Source organism: Diadema antillarum, unplaced genomic scaffold, assembly GCF_040938485.1.
Source record: "Diadema antillarum isolate AM-2024a unplaced genomic scaffold, OU_Dant_1.0 scf00000043, whole genome shotgun sequence".
Classification (NCBI taxonomy): Eukaryota; Metazoa; Echinodermata; class Echinoidea; order Diadematoida; family Diadematidae; genus Diadema; species Diadema antillarum.
The window spans coordinates 1,937,654-1,955,523 of NW_027270932.1; the positions used below are offsets into that span (position 1 = coordinate 1,937,654).

The 17,870-nt window shown below is 37.9% G+C and overlaps 1 protein-coding gene across 2 annotated transcripts in view; it reads left to right on the forward strand.

The window, feature by feature from the left end:
• The window catches only part of LOC139713289 (polypeptide N-acetylgalactosaminyltransferase 10-like), a 30,882-nt gene extending 23,381 nt beyond the window's left edge, over positions 1 to 7,501 (forward strand). The window contains exons 6-9 of one of the 2 annotated variants that reach the window (XM_071625036.1): positions 988 to 1,023; positions 4,312 to 4,419; positions 5,026 to 5,175; positions 6,440 to 7,501. In XM_071625036.1, the coding sequence (XP_071481137.1) occupies positions 988 to 1,023; positions 4,312 to 4,419; positions 5,026 to 5,175; positions 6,440 to 6,607 (462 nt within the window). In that variant the 3' untranslated portion in view covers positions 6,608 to 7,501. The remainder of the gene's footprint in view (positions 1 to 987; positions 1,024 to 4,311; positions 4,420 to 5,025; positions 5,176 to 6,439) is intronic. The other variant, XM_071625041.1, reaches the window with a different exon arrangement.
• The last annotated feature ends 10,369 nt before the right edge of the window (positions 7,502 to 17,870 follow it).

The following is a 17,870-nucleotide window of genomic DNA, read 5'->3' on the forward strand; positions in this document are numbered from 1 at the left end:
TTTTGACTCTTACACTGATCCTAAGACCTCCTCTGACTCGACACTGACTCTAACACCTTTTCTGACTCCAACACTGATTCTAAGACCTCCTCTGACTCGACACTGACTCTAACGTGTCTTTTGACTCTTACACTAATCCTAAGACCTCCACTGACTCGACACTGACTCTAACACCTCTTCTGACTCCAACACTGATTCTAAGACCTCCTCTGACTTGACACTGACCCTAACACCTTTTCTGACTCGACACTGACTCTAACACGTCTTTTTTACTCTTACACTGATCCTAAGACCTCCTCTGACTCGACACTGACTCTAACACCTCTTCTAACTCTTACACTGATTCTAAGACCTTCTCTGACTCGACACTGACTCTAACACCTTTTCTGACTCCAACACTGATTCTAAGACCTCCTCTGACTTGACACTGACTCTAACACCTCTTCTGACTCTTACACTGATTCTAAGACCTCCTCTGACTCGACACTGACTCTAACACCTTTTCTGACTACAACACTGATTCTAAGACCTCCTCTGACTTGACACTGACTCTAACCCCTCTTCTGACTCTTACACTGATTCTAAGACCTCCTCTGACTCGACACTGACTCTAACACCTTTTCTGACTCCAACACTGATTCTAAGACCTCCTCTGACTTGACACTGACTCTAGCACCTCTTTTGACTCTTGACTGTCTGATTCTGACACTGACTGCAATGCCTCTCTTGACCCATGACTCCTCCAACTCTAACACTGACTCCAATACTTCTTCTGACTGACTCCTCTGACTCTAATTTTAGTTCCTCTTCTGACTCTGACTTTCACTTTGTATTCCTCTTCTTCTTTTCATCTACAAATTAAATCTCAACTTCTTTCTTTACTTCTTCTCTACATATTTTACCCTCCCTGCACTGATACTTCTCTACATTTGCTGTCCAGTTGATGTTTTCCATGAATGGTTTATGTTCTTTACATGCCGGTCAAAGAAATTTGCAAAATTGCAACTCTGGGCTAAAGGATATGTGAGTCTGAATTGATTTCCAAAATATTGTCAAGACCAAGAGGGTTCTTCTTTACATTTGTTTTGTCACATCTTTACATATTCTTCTGGTGGCTGGGCAAAACTTTTCAAGATTCTTTATTTACTAGTAGTTGAATAGTGAGCAAACAATTAGCTCTTCCCTCTGAGATTATCATAGACTTAGTGCAGGTCCCATTATGCTTCCGTAGGCATTAGGTTATAGGAGTCTGTCATTAGATCATTGCACTTTGGCATCCATATTGATCAGAAAGTGAATTTAGCTGTCGTCACACAGGCAAAGGGTCGCAAAGTTTAACCCGGTGAGGACGGGCTGATTTTGCTGCAACACTCATTTCCCATGTACACTTGCCCGAGTATACTTGGGACTCGTCCTCAACGGATTAAGATTGTGATCTTTAAGATCTCGAAATTTTGCCAGTGTCACTGCACACTTCCCATGAAATTGCCTGCGAAACTTCCCACTCAAACAAGGGAAATTTCCCAGACCCCCGCCAATTTTCTCTATCTTTGGGTAGTGTGAATGCTGGCAACTGAAATTTTGCGAAATTTGTCACATGACCAGTCCACCATCGGTTTGCAGCATCAATTGATGGTTTTCTTGCGAGTGGTGCCTCATTTGGATGCACCTGTGTACGTTATTACGGCACAATCATTAGCCATCAGGCGGTACACTCTTGCATCTTTCTTGCGCATGTGCGCTAGTGACCCAAAATTCAAGAACTTAAAGATCGAGAAGTTGCCTGCCAGTGTAACAGACGACCAAAGTTCATTAACACTTTGCGATCTTAAACTTTTGCCAGTGTGACCGCAGCTATTTTCTGCTGGAAGCTCCGTACATTTTCTAAACAAATATCCATTTACAATAAGTCATAGTGATATGTGCATATGTGTGTACTCTTTGCTTGATGCCAAAAGTGGACCTCTTCTCCATTAGATAGATTTACAGTAGTTTGTATAGCATAGTGATATGCTGATATTTAGTGTTTGCTATCAATGTGGCCTTTTTATGATTGCTGTGTCCTTGCATTGGTGATTTGTTTATATGTTATTTTGTTGTAGTGTTCATCTCACTGTGTACTCACCCCTAGAATTGTTTGTTTGTGTATCCCCTGTATGTATGATTGCCATGTTTGTAGATGTGTGTTTTGTGAAGTTACTTATAGATACGTGCAAATGTAAATCTTCAATGCTGCCTATATGGTATGTTTCAATAAAGACTATATAGTCTTGCTCTAACAGACTGACAAAAGTATGAGAAGTTTTCAATTTGTTGCACTTTGATTAAACATACATTGGAATTGATTCTCACCCTTTCCAATAAAGTTTAGAGTCTTAGAAGATTTTTTTTCAGCAAGATTTTCAAACGTCTTATCTTGTAATCACAGTCATTTAGTCTCCTTGGTTTATGTTTGTATTATTTCTGAATGGACGTTTGCAGACAGAGTATTTTGATCTAGCACAGAAATGCAAAGAAGGAAGTGTGAGCATAACTTTCCTTTGTTGTAGTGTGCCTGAGGTTTGTCTCATCAGCAAGAGTTTGCAACAAGGAGCATGAAATATTAAGACTATGGCGGCAAGACAGAGTGAAAGATTGCATTTTGCTCCTCATAGAAATGCATGTTACCATCATCATACACTGGTAGTGCATAATGAGTACTGTAAATTCACAAATTTTTGTGGTGCATCAATTTTCACGCTTCTTTCGCCTAGAGTGAATTCTAAAACCCACAAATATATCTTCACAAATTTTCTCTGCATATTTTGAATGGGTTGGCAATCACTCAGCGCGAATTCAAGAACACGCGAGTATGCTTTTGAGCTGCTCAGTGCCAAAAATATGGACATTTAAAGTACTTGTGATGCAAACAGCTCACCATGTGGATGTCATCCACTCATTTGACATTGCCTGGCCTTTTGGAGTGAATGTCCACATTTTCGCATGTCCAGATGCTTTACTGGTCATACATCCATCTGCATTGAATGCTCTCTCACAATCCAGTTCCAACCTCACATGTTTGTAAATGTGCAAATTTTATCACAGCTTCAAACCATGCCTCATTTCCCTGTGAGTTGGTACATGATCTTGCAGGGTTAAATGACAGAAAAACAAAATTAATTGCTATATTTTCTTTTTTGTGTGTGTTGGCCAAGAATTTGGTTTGACTATCTTGACAGCCTGTCAGTTCTCACACCTTACTTGCAGGAGGATTTTTTTTTGTAATCTTTAAAGATATGACATGCCTCCTTTAGTCAGAAAATTATTGCATTGAGCTGTATATCAACAGCAGCATTTTAATAGTATACTGAGATGTTTTCAGGGTGGATACATTTGCAGCAGAGTCCAAGCGGGATCGCTCTATATGAATGCCGAGCAATGATATATGTGACCTGCTACAACAAAATGATCCTAAAGTCGGGCGAAGTCGATTATTTGAAAATTGCATGACAAAATTTCCTAATCTTTCTGCTTTATATTGATATATAACACATCTTACAAAAATAATCGGCTACGGAGATATCGAAGTTTAAAAGAGAGCATGTCGAGACGTCTTGGAAATCACTGTTTCGAGAAAAGCCCCCTAAAAGTTTTCCTTGCGACGCAATCGCGATCAAGGGACAGGCAATTCAGTTTTCACCTCCGGACAATAGAAGGTAAGCCCTAGCAACCCCCGAAATGCTCATTCAAGCACAGGGTCGGCGCTCTCCTCACTGACCAATCAGTGACCAGGATGCCAGGAGAAGCGGCTGGGCATAGCACACCCCGCCCACACCCACCAGTCGACTGGGCAGTGTGCGAGCTTCACGCTTCGGTTAGCGGCAAGCAGCAAACTGACCAATGAGATCACTCTGGTCGTTGTTAGGGGCGGAGCCTATCTGTGGCGCTCAATCCAAATTTTCGAACCAGTTTCTGCTTCGTTGAAACGCCAAAAAACATGGCCCAGAAAAACGCTATTTTATGGTCTTTCCTTCATCATTTTGCTTCAAAATTTCAACAGATGATAGAAGACATGTCAGACTCCAATAATATGTCAAAATCAGAAAATAGTAAGTTTTGACCAATTATGATGCTCTGACTTCAAACTCGATTTTCATGGCTTTGACCGTGCGCGACTTTAGGACCCTTTTGTTGCAGCAGGTCTGCTGGCCAAAGAGAGGAATATGTTTCTTTTAGGCTGTGGAATCTTACATTGGCATAAAAATGTTTTATAATTGATATGACCCTTAGTAAATGTCCTCTTTGCCTGTTTCTCTGTTACATGCTTTTCAGATAACTCATGTAGATACGGGGAAATGTCTGACCCTGTCTCAAGTGAGTAAAGACGAACTTGTCATACAGGAGTGCACGCCTAGATCCATGAAGGAAGGAGGAACACAGGTAGGTGATCGCCATGGAGAATTTCATAGCGAGCTTTAGATCTGCGACACAAACGCTAAGGCAACGCTAATTATATACATATAATGGACAAAAGGCCGCTGTTTCCATTGTCTGACCCAGGAGGCTGCCTCGTCTTTGCGTTCGTGTCACAGATCTAGAGCTCGCTAATAGCTTCTTGGTTCACATAAAACTGCCATAAGTTCAAGTTAGCTAATTTTGGTGATGGTGGATTCCCAAAGGACTTAAACTGAAACTATGTGAATACTCTTGTAGTTACCTAGCTTCACATTGATCCTCTATATGCTCATAAACCACAAGACTTCATATAGTTTTAAGTTGTAGAAAGCTTGATGATAGGAACACACCCTGGAGTGTTGTAGTATGAGGGCTCTTGTAAATTCAGCTACCAGTAAGCTTAACCCCTTCCAGTTCTTAATTACTTCTGTGAGATGAGCACCTCAAGTTGCTTCTAGTTGCAAAATATGGGTAGTCGGTAAGACGTTGACTGAGTCGCGCATGCAAACGTGACATGTAAAGACTTTAATGTTAGTAGTTTGACAGTAAATGACCGCAATAATGGAATGTAAATTCTGTCCCTGTCTCCAGTACTGGAAGTTGACGTGGCATGATGACTTCAGGCCAGGGGCCAAAGACAAGAAGCAGTGTGTGGACTTTCCCTACGGGAGGGAGGGGGCGGAGCCTATACTCTACCCCTGTCACCATGGAGGCGGGAACCAGCTGTGGGTGTACGATGAGGTGAGAAGTACAGCCAGAATATGTGACTATCTGCCACAGATAGTAACATGTTGCAACTGATTGATAAATTGTCCTTCCTCAATATAAATAAGCATTGATTATTCAGTGTTTCAGTAGTGGCCGTGAGAAAAAAAAAATAAATCATGGGCATACATACTAGCATTGTATTTGAACCAATGATCTGCAGATTACCAGACAGGCATCATATCCACTAGACTACCTATGTGTAGCTTCCGCCCGACAGTCAGTGGTGGTTCCTATTCTTAGAGCATGCAGCAGGTACTGCATATCTGTTCAAGTTTATGAATTAATTATTTATGCATATTTTTTGTTGATGAATGGCAATTTGTCAATAAGTTGCAGTGAAAACAACTTGATGTAAGAATTCATTAATTTGAATTGTACTATGTTGCTCAGCAGCATGTCTAGCAAGTAGTCCTGAAGTCTTAAGCCCGCCGCACACTACATGATTTTGCCCCGATTCACCGGTCTTAAGACCTTAAGACTAGAAGTGTGACGTCACAGTCTTGCCATTTTCTAGTCGTACGACTGGGTCTTAGTGCCAGTCGTAGAGATTTGACATGTTGAATTTCTACGACCAGTCGTAGGCTTTCAGCCATTCACAATGCAGTAAAATGCAAGCGCACACAGTGCGCGCTGCGCACGCTTTACAGTCGTAAGCCTACTCGTATGGTTCGGTCGTATAGTGTGCGGTGTCCAGTCGTACGACTGGTCTTAAGACCCAGCTTGGCTTAAGACTTTAAGACCAGTCTGATCGTGTAGTGTGCGGTGGCCTTAAGGCTTTGTTCAAGAGCTAAACCACACTTGAGTCACTCATTAAAACTCAGCTAACAATTTCTCCTTAAAAGTAATTTAAGGTAACACAATATTTACACATCAGAATTAGGCATTTTAAGATAATACCAAAGAGACAATATTTATGTAACTCTAATACTTTCTTCCCCATCCCTCCCCAACCCCCCCCCAAAAAAAAATTTATTATATAGATGCATTATGTTGCTTTGTCCAGTGTGTAGTTTTATGCCTCAGCCTGATGTGAATAACAAGTCACCGAAAGGGTTTGACATGGCTTCTCTTTCATCTAAATTCTATAATCTACAAATGGGAAGTGAAAAGAGAACCCGAATGAACTTATTTTAAGCCACAAACAATTGTGTAAACAAGCCATGCATTCCTGAACATGTTTATGGAGAGCACATAGGTACCTGACTAACACACACGTCATCCCTTCCCTCCTGTCCAGGGCAAGCAACTGATCTACCACCCCGTCTCCCACCTCTGTCTGTCGGTGTCGGAGACGAAGGCCATCATGGTCCACTGCACGGAGGACAACACCAACGCCAGATGGCACTGGTCCGAACCGAACTCCAAGAAACTCCAGGAACTCGTCAAGAAGCACGCCATCCTATAACGCCGATCCGATTTTCGCGCCAGCATCTCCGTGTCTCTTTCATTGTGCCAATATGTTTTACTGTGTGAGATTGTTTTCCCCCCTGTTTGTTGCTTATTTTCACCGTAAATGCTCACTTCCGTGACAGGGGGCGTAACTTCGTCGTAAATGGTAATTACTGTATAAGTGGATATTTTCACGCGGGTAATTTTTCACGCTGGTGGGCTGGGAGCTTGGTGAGATGAATTTCCTGTGTTTTTAATTCCACGGAATCAGAACACTAACTTACCATAACATACAGAACGCAGATGTTTTCATTTGTTTCTATTTTCACGTTAGCCTCTGGTTTTGCGAAATGCGCAAAAATGTCCTCACCTCAAAATTTCCACTTTTACAGTATCTGGCTTACCATCTAGTATTTATGACATGCTGCTGTGGAGTTGAGGGTTTTTGTCTCCAAAATTCTCTTGCCAGGGAAAGAGATTGCCGAGAGGGGAGGGGAGAATCCTCCACCGTGTACTCTTGTAATGTTTCTGTGTCCTGCAAAGGAAAAAACACTGATCTTGACCCTAGTTGCTGTTTACGCCAACAATTCAGTACCCAAACATTCACAGATCTGAGAATTGGCAGAGATAATAAATTCGTCCAGTCATGAGTGAAAGTTGAGCCTGTTTTAAAGTTTTAGAGAATGGTATGTATGTGGGTAATCTTTTAAAGTGTTCTATTGACCAGCTTTTTATAAACTGTAAATGTACTAGGCATTTCTTTCTTTCTTTTAAGCTTACCTGAGCCAGGGGATCAAGTCAGCTTTGAGAAACAGACTTCAAATACTTTTCATATCAGCATAATGGAGATTTACAAGCCCTCCCCACAATAGAAAGCAACTGCAGAACAATAGAGTATGAACAGAAGAAACATACCAGGAACCATCAACTCATGCATGGTTCGAGGAGTGCAAATATAATCTGATAAAGAATTAGAATTGTTGTGAAATTGAAAAAAAAAACAAAACAAAACAAAAATCAAAACTAGGGGATAAAGTCAAGCTTTAGTGAAGGCCTTTTCCTTGGAGAAGAATTTAATTCTGGAGTATTTAATTTTGTTGTTGTCAATTTGATCGTTGTCTTGTGAATTGAATAACCTGCTTATGCACTGTCTTTATGCCTCGTACCACCTGTTGATCACAGATGTCTCAGTACAATTTACAGGTGTTCCAGGGAATGTTTTCAGTTCAGAAGGTGACAGTATAGTTGACTTCTTTGCCCAGTGTCCATAGGCAGTGATGTCTACTTGTACTTGGTGCACAGTGAATTTCAAGCAGATTCTGTGTATTTTCAGTTGATTTGTTACAGCCATGGGTATGAATATCACTTGCTGCATCTGTGTTTGATACAGCAATAAATATGTGTCGTCAGTGAAGGCGTATATATGAGTCTGTGCAACATTATTACTTTCACTCAACAACTTTTCAACTGAGCATGTGCTATGATATCTCTTATGGTGAATGGTGTTGTAAGAAGAATTGCCAAGCTACAAAAACTCACTGAGCATTTGTACCAGGTGACAGCACAAGATGTTACAAGTAGCAAACTGTTACAGTTGTTATGAGTTTGTGGTGCAGCACCAGTATGATATGAAACTCTTCATCAGATTGTTTAGGGTAGACCATTTCTACTACTGATGGTGTTGGGTTAGCCAGGTAAGTTGTGTTTTGCTGGTGTGGTTTGGATGTACCCATTTCAAAACAAAACTGTTTGCTATTATATTCAATCTATCTTCCAATTTATGATGCTGATAAAATATCCGTGTACTGTAAAGATGTCTTTTCATACAGGAGAACAAAGTATCTTTCATGAACTAATTAATGCAAACACAAGTGCCTTCTGGTATGAACATGTGACATATTTTCTTGCGCTGGTGTCATCGTGTGAATGGCCGCAAACTGGCCTGATGAGAGAGGTTTTTTTCGTCACTTTTCATTCCAAGTGTACTATTTTGAGCATACATGCATGTCATTTGATGGTTTACTGATGTTGTTTATGTGATGAATCTCAATTTGTGTTTCCTTCATTGAAGTCATGCTCATGGTACAAGCAGCTCCTTGTGCAAGATGTTATCGCCATATCATACCATGTAACGATTTCTGTTCTGAAATAGTACACTGTGTTGATATTTTACATATATATCTATTACAATCGGATACAATACAGCACATGGACATGGTAGTCCTAGTTCCATGTGTCCTAATTGGGATGCTAAAGACAATCAAGACATACAAGTTAAGTTCTACTTGAAGAAAAACTAGGAGGCCTATCATACTTGTAAACATTCACAAGAATGTATATTTGGAAATGAAAAATATTCAATTCAGCCTGTACCGTATGAAAATTGCCGTAACTATGCTTTACAAATTTACCATTTGAAGATCATGATGTGAGATTTCTTTCATAGCTCATATTGGAGAAACATTGAATTGATTTCAGTTCCATGTGAATTTTTGAAGTGCATACCAGGTCCGTGTGAGAAAATATAGGGTATAAATGTCAGATCCAATTTTAATAGAACTTTGTTGCTTTTCCATCAATCTTGGAAAATATGCAGGGTGAGATTTTTATGTGTGTGTGTGATCAACAGAATGGAGCATTGTCTCAGCATCAGTTGGGACAGTGTGATTATGTGGCTATTTTGTGGCACTTGATACGTTGCTTACAGCTCTCCTCTTCTGTGTGAAAACATATTAATCCTCTTACCTCCTCTTACCGAAAATAGACATTTTCTCAACACAAATTTTGAAAGCTAGAGTAGAGTGATTTGAGGTTGGACTCGTACTTTTCATTTTAAATCTAGGTTTACTGAGCTGATGATAAAAATCAGATATTCTTGTTCAATAACATGGCATAGATTATCACTGCAGGACATGTACGAGTCTGTGAATGATGGGAAGATTTTATAAACCGTGTAAAAATCACAGAGTACATAGGGTAAATATTGTAACCCATGGAAGGGTTTGAATGTGGACCCCACTAGTACTGGAAGCTCTAAGGCAAACCTTCTTAACCACTTCTGAAAAAAAAATTACTTTCATGCAAAAGATATATCTTATCATTAACCACAAACATTACATAGTTCTTTGTATAAGGTATGGATTCTGTACTGTTCTGTCATATTCTCACAGCTTTGGTTTTATTGTGTGACAAGTACTCAAAAGTATGTTTGATGGATTCAGTTGTCTTATTTTAAGCGGTTAGAGTCATTTGAGGATTTCAATACTTCTGTAGAATCCATTGTTGTGATTTGACGTGTAGATATTTACAGTGTATTTGTCCTGTTTTCAGTGTTATGAATTGGTGACATATACTCCTAATTACAATCTCTAGTAGGTTATGGATGAAGGAGCAGAGAATATCAGAACTGCTGTCTGTCCTTAATGACAAAGAAAAACCAACAATGAAACGAAAAGACGGCTCTTTTATCATGTGCATTTAATCATCTGTTAAACTTGTGTTGGCGTTTTATACATATGCTTGGTTTTTAATGTCGTACAGTTGCGGGAAATACATGTCCAGAATGTTCATTTTTATTGCTTTATTTAATCCAACACCCCAGTCTAACCTTGGTAATGAAAAATGTTACCAACCTAGAGTCTGAGTTCAAGGCCATTCAAAGTTATCATTCCCATTAAAAAGTTGATAGTTAAGTCATTGAATGCTTAACTACATCAACCAGTGAAGAATTATCTCTTGTGCGAGCTACTGGAACAGATTTGAGTGTATTGGAATATTTTTCTTGTATAGATTGTTTAAGTAATGTTATTTCTCTGCCGGGTTTTTTTTCTGAGATATAATTGTAACTTTACAAAGTAAACCCAGGCTATATGTTGTAAGTTAAAACTGAGATGATCCAACTCATTCTATTCTATTCTATTATCAGGATAGCCAAGTAGTTATTTAGTATATAGATATTCATGTAACACAAGAGAAATTCAAATTTAAGCCCAGATTTGAGAAAGAGGTAGTAAAGGAGTTTAGACATTTCATCATATGAAAGGTGCTCTCATGGCGAACATCGTGTTTAACTCTTTCAAGCTTGTAAGTCACTAGAATTATCTTATAGTCTTATATTGTTACAGGGAGAGTGAACTGTATGACTTCCCACTCCCTAAAGTCCTCATGCATTGGTCACTATTGTCATCAGTACTATTAACAACGTGGAATCGATTTAACAATGTGAGCAGTGCCAGGCATAGGCAGTCCCATCCGAGTTTTATCCGCATTCAGATGTTCCATTTTGTGTTATCATTTAATGATGGGGCACACTTTTCCCATCATTTCCATGTTAACATGAAAAACTAAATCCATCCTCAATAACATGACACGAGAGAAGTATTCAGTACACATTGCTGGAGATGGTCTTGATTTGGAAACATGTTCTGTTCTTCATGAGGCCAATGAAGTTAGTGTTTTGGACAGGGATGCCATTTTTCAGACAAAAACCTGTGATTCATTCAATTCTGGCTTTAAATCTTTTTAGACCCCTTCGTATGCAAGACACTCATCGGTGATTTTCCATCTTTTATGCTTGAATGTAATGGTTAACCTCGATTATAAAAAGCAACAGACAGCAGATGCATGGCTACGGCACTGAACTGAACATGGCCCTGTGTGTACACTATTAAAGGAGTGTTTAGCTTCACAACGCAATAAGTTTGCTGCATTGCCCATGAATCTTATGTCATGCCTATTAAAAAAAAAAATAGCCATTCACAAAAACAGCAAATATTATAGAGTGGGTAGCGAGAATCCTGCGATCTGATTGGTCGAGAGCTATATGTTGATTTTTTACTGGCCGCACGCTACGTACGCTGAGTCACAGTGGTAAACATGTTATCGCGCACTTGTAGCAAGAGTACGCGTACTTGTAACAAAGGTTTGCGCACTAAGCAAGCGTTTGCGCACTCAGGTTGGCCATGCGTCCAGTAAATACTGACGCATGGCTGGCCGTGTGTCCAGTAAAAACTGATGCATGCTCGTTTACGGCAAGCCAAAAGGAAATGCATCCAGTAATTTTGTCATCGGGTAACACGATAGAAAAGTGGGTTTTTGACAAGAAAATTAGCCATTCTATAAATCAGATGACGCACATGTCTTTTCGTGCGTCAGTCGGAATATAGTGTGCATGCGGTAACTATGGAATTTAGCCTAAACCCACTCGGCTTCGCCTCGTGGGTTAAGCATTCCATAGTTGCCTTATGCACACAATTCCGACTGACGCACCCAGACCTGTGCGTCATTTGTATACATGTACTGACATATAGATGAACATTGTAACTTGCACTGTATGTCAGTCAATCATTGCCCTTTCAAATACATGTACTGTCAAATTATAGTCTTACCACCAAAGCATTTAGTCCAAAATCTTTTCCGCCCAAGATCTGTCCTAAAAGAAAAAAAAAATGTTGAATTGAAAGTAATGAAGTGGATTAGGAGCGCTCCAAGCTGATTCAGTCAATATGGACAATAATGGAAGGAATCTATATATATCACTAAACATATGATATCGCTTTATATGGATACAATATTTATGTAAGTTAACTTGTGTATGTTTGTATAATTATTTCGATATCATACATATCGTACATTTCAAGAAGTCAACTTTATTCTAACTTCAATAGTTTATACATGTAGTAATAATTTATCACTATGATCATGATGTACTCATGACAGATTTTCTGTTGAAAGTGTTTTCAGGACTTGTCCAGTTAGACTCTTTGTTACCCGATATGTCAGAGACACTTAGCTACATTTGCTGAAGTTGTTTTGTTTTATCTTTTAAAGGCAGGATCAGGAAATTGCACATTAACTCTAAAGTTATGTAATCTTGATCACCCTGAAATCATGAGCACATTACATGCAATCTGGGGTTCAGTGTACTTTTGATAATCTTACAAAATTGGAGTTTTATGCAAATGAAGTATAATAGGGCAGCTTTTTTTTTCAAAAACTTTTAGTTTTGATAGTTGTGTTTTTAGATATACCAGGTATTGTTTTCTGTTCTTTTGTTTTTCAGGTTTTGCTTGTTTATTTGTTTGTATGCCTATTTTTTGTTCATTTTTATGTTTGGTTTCTTTGTTTTAGATGAGAGATTGTCCAAAAAGTAAGTGTTGTGGCTGTGTTCAAAAGAATATCAGTAAGCATGTAACATGTAAGACCAGGTGGCATGGGAATACCATAGGAGTAAGGAAGGCTGTCATGTAGATTTAATGCCACAAGAAATCTACTTCCAAGTTTTTGATGTCCAATAATTATGCGGTAGTTGAGGGACAGTTGAGCATACCACAATGGTTTTATATCTGCCTCTGCCGCAGAACAAAAAAAAAAGTTTATGTTTTTATGTTTAGATGTTCTGTATTTGTCTGTTGTTGGTTTTTTTTTTCTGATTATTTTGTATGCTTGTCTGGTATTTATTGTGGGATAAACATGACAAGTAGAACATGTTTGAGGGTTTTAGCCTTCAAGTATAACAATCAAATATCATCAAAATATGACATTTTATATCAACTCTTCACGCATCGAAATGTTTGCTGTTCATTCGGTTCCCTTTGAATACTTTCAGTTTCAGCCCATTATCCACAGACGAAAAAACATCTCAGATTGTGTCTTAAATGCAGCGATGTGATGATGGCTTGAATGATGGCTCTACATTGGCCTGATATATCATTACTTTATGCCACACTTTGCCATTTGTGTTGAGATACTCATAGTGCTGTTGAGATTAAGTCTGCTGCTATTTAAAAAAAAAAAGACAAAAATTGTGATGTTAATCAACATGCCGTGACAGATAAATTTGATGCACACAATCTCGTATTTACCTCAATGGAAAAATTGCTGTTCTTGGGTCATTTGTTTGTTTGTTTACAGGCAAACCACAGAGTGTTAAGATTTTGAACTGGAATATTATAATTTTATGTGTGCTGTGGTTTAGAGAACTAGTACTAAGAGGATATCCAGAGTAGAATTATATGAAATAGATTTGATGGAAGAGCAAAAATGTGAAACGTAATGTGACACCACAAGTTTTTCCCACCTACATTGGGAGTTTGATTAATGGTACATTGTATGAACTCAGGGTGACTAGCTAAGGTGAATAGAATACCATAGTGTGATGCCATAGTCAAAGTCATTCATCGCCATGGAGACTGGTTCTTTCTAAACAACCTCACCTGGCCGAAAAAATGTATGAACACTATTATTGGTAACAATGCTCACACCTGGTTCTAACCCAAGTTATGACAAAAGATGTGACATCATCACTTTGGTATTCTGTAGCTTCAGCAGTTTCATCCTCTCTGCACCTGAATGATTTGCATTTCTGTTTTGTTTTGGGTTTTGTTTTTTGTTTTTTTGTTTTTTTAACTGTTGTTTGTCATATTATCAAAACAGACACAAAAGTAGGTTGAGAGTCCAAATAGCTGTAGTTTTTACAGACCAACCAATATATACTCTACCTTTTTTGCTCTCTCTCTCCCTCCTAAGTGCAATATGTATGATATTTTGTATGATGAAAGTCTATTTCAGATATGACACAGAGAGCGATTATTAACAACTGAGGATAAGAACAATATGATTTATACTTTTTGTCCTTTTCTCTCTTGTGAAAGATTTTCCACATGTGAACAAAGCTTTTGTCTGTTAAGCGAAGTCTGGTCAATTTTACCTGCTTGATGAAGAATGGGATATACCTAATCAGGTTCTTTCTTTGATTTTAACTGATAGATTTGTGTTGGAAGCTGTAGTTATAGTTCTATTCCATTTAAGCATTTCGATATGTATGTTCTCTCCTGTCTACTGAGAGTTGCAATTTGTTTGAAAAAAAAGGTAGTACACGAATGTATGACTAATATTACCAAGATGCCGTGCAGTACACCTCATTACAATAAGATGTAGAATTATTCCCACTGACTACCTATTCCATAAGGAGAAATAAATTTATTTTCTTCTGGTTTTTCTTTTGCACAGCTTGATATTGACAAGTTTGTGTATCCTGCCACCTTTGCAGCATTAATATTTTGTACACTCTATATGCTACAGATTCTGAACAACATCAAGGGCTGTATGGACACAAAAAAAATTGCCTGTCTTTTTCCTCTGTTCTACTATATGTGTTTGTTCCAATATGTGTACTCTGTATTGAGAGATTTTCATTGCAGTTCTGTTGTACTTAACATGAGACATAATCTGAGGAGTATATAATATTGCCTTTTGAATTGTGAGGGAGGGGAGCGGCTGTATCTTGATGTCATTCCATAGTGATATAAATCCTGTATCAAATAAAGTTATGACTTATGTAAACACTGATTTGTCATCGTTACTTTGTTTTTATCTCATTTAAGGTCAAGAATACCGGTACATCTCTTTGCCTTTTATTTGTCATTTGGTTTGCCTGTTACTGCAAATTTAAGGGAAATATTCCCCCAACATATGATGTGTGTAGCAAAGAATGCAGAAAGAAAGGTGAAGCACTCAGAAAAAGTTGAAGGAAAATTGGAAATCTTTTAAATTCTGTGAACTTAAAAAGTTTTGGTAATGAACTCCATGCAGTGCCCTTACTAGATAGTAAGCGAGTAAGTAATGGTAAGCGAGGACATTTAAAAGGAATTCCACAAATCTTAATTCTTTATGTAAAGCACTTATTCCTTCCATGGTGCCTGTGATTTGCTCAAGTAAACTTTATTGTTCCATTTTGGAGGGGCTGGGTCAAGAGTTATGGAAAAGTCCCTTATTTTTTATCATACAACTTTACTACTACAATTCATAACATTGAATGGTACAGTCCAATTTGTCCAGTTTGTCTAGTTTTGCTGAGTATTTCCATAATCTTTTTGTGTTTGTGAAATCCACATGCACTGATCTGGGAAATGTTCCCTTTAACACAGACTTTACACAATGCCATTGTAAACTGCATATTGCATCGGAGACACTGTCGTTACACTGGTAGCCTTATCATGCATCCAAGCATAACTACAGAATGTATATAACATTATGTCCTACATGTGCATTTCAAGAGAAAATCCACCCCAAAATAGATAAATTCTCAAAGAAAGAGAAAAAATTCCTACAGAACATTCCAAAAATGACAAAAATTGATAAGAAATAAGGAAGATATAACATTTTGATATTTCATTTTTTTTTTTTGTAAAGACATTTCTTGACCAGTTCTTACAAATATTCGAATTGCGAGTTGATGATGTCATGCCCTCACAATTTTTCGTGTATGTTAAATATTAAATTTGGAAAAAAAATAAGTTTATACAGGTGAATGCATATTTGCATACCAAAATATATCGCAATTAACTTGTGTTCCTTTGTATTTTTGGTGGTTTTAAGGCAAGTTTTATGATTATACAGCTGAAATATGAGATGTTTCTCATTTCCGTATATGAAGTGAATAAGAAATTATGAAAGCATGGCATTATCAACTTGTCAAGATGTGTTACCCCCCCCCCCCAAAAAAAAAAAAAAAAATCAACAAAAAAGGGAATTTTGCAATATATTTTGTCTAAAAACCAGTTGGAGTGTTGTGAGGTGGTAACTGCACATAGAATTTGCATACGAGTGTGTTTGCAACAAAAAGACCAGTTTCAAGACAGTATGCTAAACTCTGGATTGAAATTGTTATTATTGAATTTGAATTAAATGACATTCCTACCATGCTCTCTGATTATACTCCACTTAACTAAGTCTAATCAAGTGAGGATACAATAAATCAATTGATTTATCTGAAAATAATCAAGTTGAGACAAAAGGTGAGCGCTTCACAAATAAATGACGACAAACACATATCTTTCTCTTTCACTTTTCACCAAACATTTATTGGAATTGCACAGACAAAATCATTGCGTGTAAACACACAGACTCCCAAGATTTTCAGTGATGGCACAACATTGTATTATGGAAGACACTAGAACTGAGATTTCAACAATGTATTGCACATAACACTCCATAGTGACGAATAATGCTTTGATTCATATTATGTAGACAAGCAAATAGAAAAGCTCCCTTTCAAACATCGAATTAACTTCATAATGAAATACCATTTCACTGCATTCATTATATCAATTCTAACCCGTTGTGATATATTAAGGCTTGCTTTCATACCGGTTTTAGAAAATGTTCAATGCAGCCTTATTAAATAAGGACAACATGATGCAGGCTTCAAAAATCATTTAATATAATATACTGAATTATACACAACTGCAAGAGAAATCATCCAAACCATGAGGTGCGTAGACCGTCAATGTTGAGATTGGTAGTGGAAAGTTGTTCTTCAAATTGATAATGCTTTGTATTTCTCCTTTTTATATCTCCACCAAGAATAAACATGCCTTCAAATATAATATTGTTCATCTGCTGACCTCGATCCTGTTATCATATAATTGCAGAAAAACCTTTAGGTTAATTTTATTCATTACTTTACAGGTGTGCTACGTGGGATGAAGAGGGGCTGTTAGATTCTCAAGCTAAGAAGAAAATCTCTCGAAGTCACTTCAGGGTTTTTTTAATGTTATATTCCAGCCAAAGCCCCAGCTGAGAATGTCCAATATATGAAATCTTGTAACAAGGGTCAGTTTCCCTGTTACATAAAAGGTGGTTTTATTTCTCACACACAGACACAAATACTGGAGTAGTATTATTGCAACATAAAGTTACACACTCAAATTATCAGAACATACAAAACATCTTGTGAACCTTTGATCTTATGTCCGAAGTGGCGGTTTCTTCAAAATAGTCAACAAAGCTTTTGCATTACACCATGAGTCACAATTTTCAGTATCAATTAAGTCATTTTGTCCACGCTACTTTTAGTTGTCCCTTTCAGTTCTGGTGTGAACCATGCTATAACCAATTCATAGCAAAGTGCCAAACATCTCTAGACATTGCTAGATAAGAGAGTAGCCATCGCGACAGAGATTATGTAGTACCACATCAATTCATCAACGATGAAAGACATAATGGAAAATGGAACGATGAAGTTCAGGTTTGCCACGTGAGTCACTAACTTCTTACTGCAAAGCACTGAGCACCGTGCATCACTGTAAACTCTGATGGTGCATTGTCATTGATGTCAGTCAATGGTCAACATTACGCAATATAGAACAGGCACGTCAGACATTGATGATTGAACATCATTCTTTTGTGTATCATCCAAATCTCCAAATCAATATTTGACTGTGAGCAAACACTATAAAAAAAAAAACTAGGAGTATGGAAGTGTAAAACCAAATGAT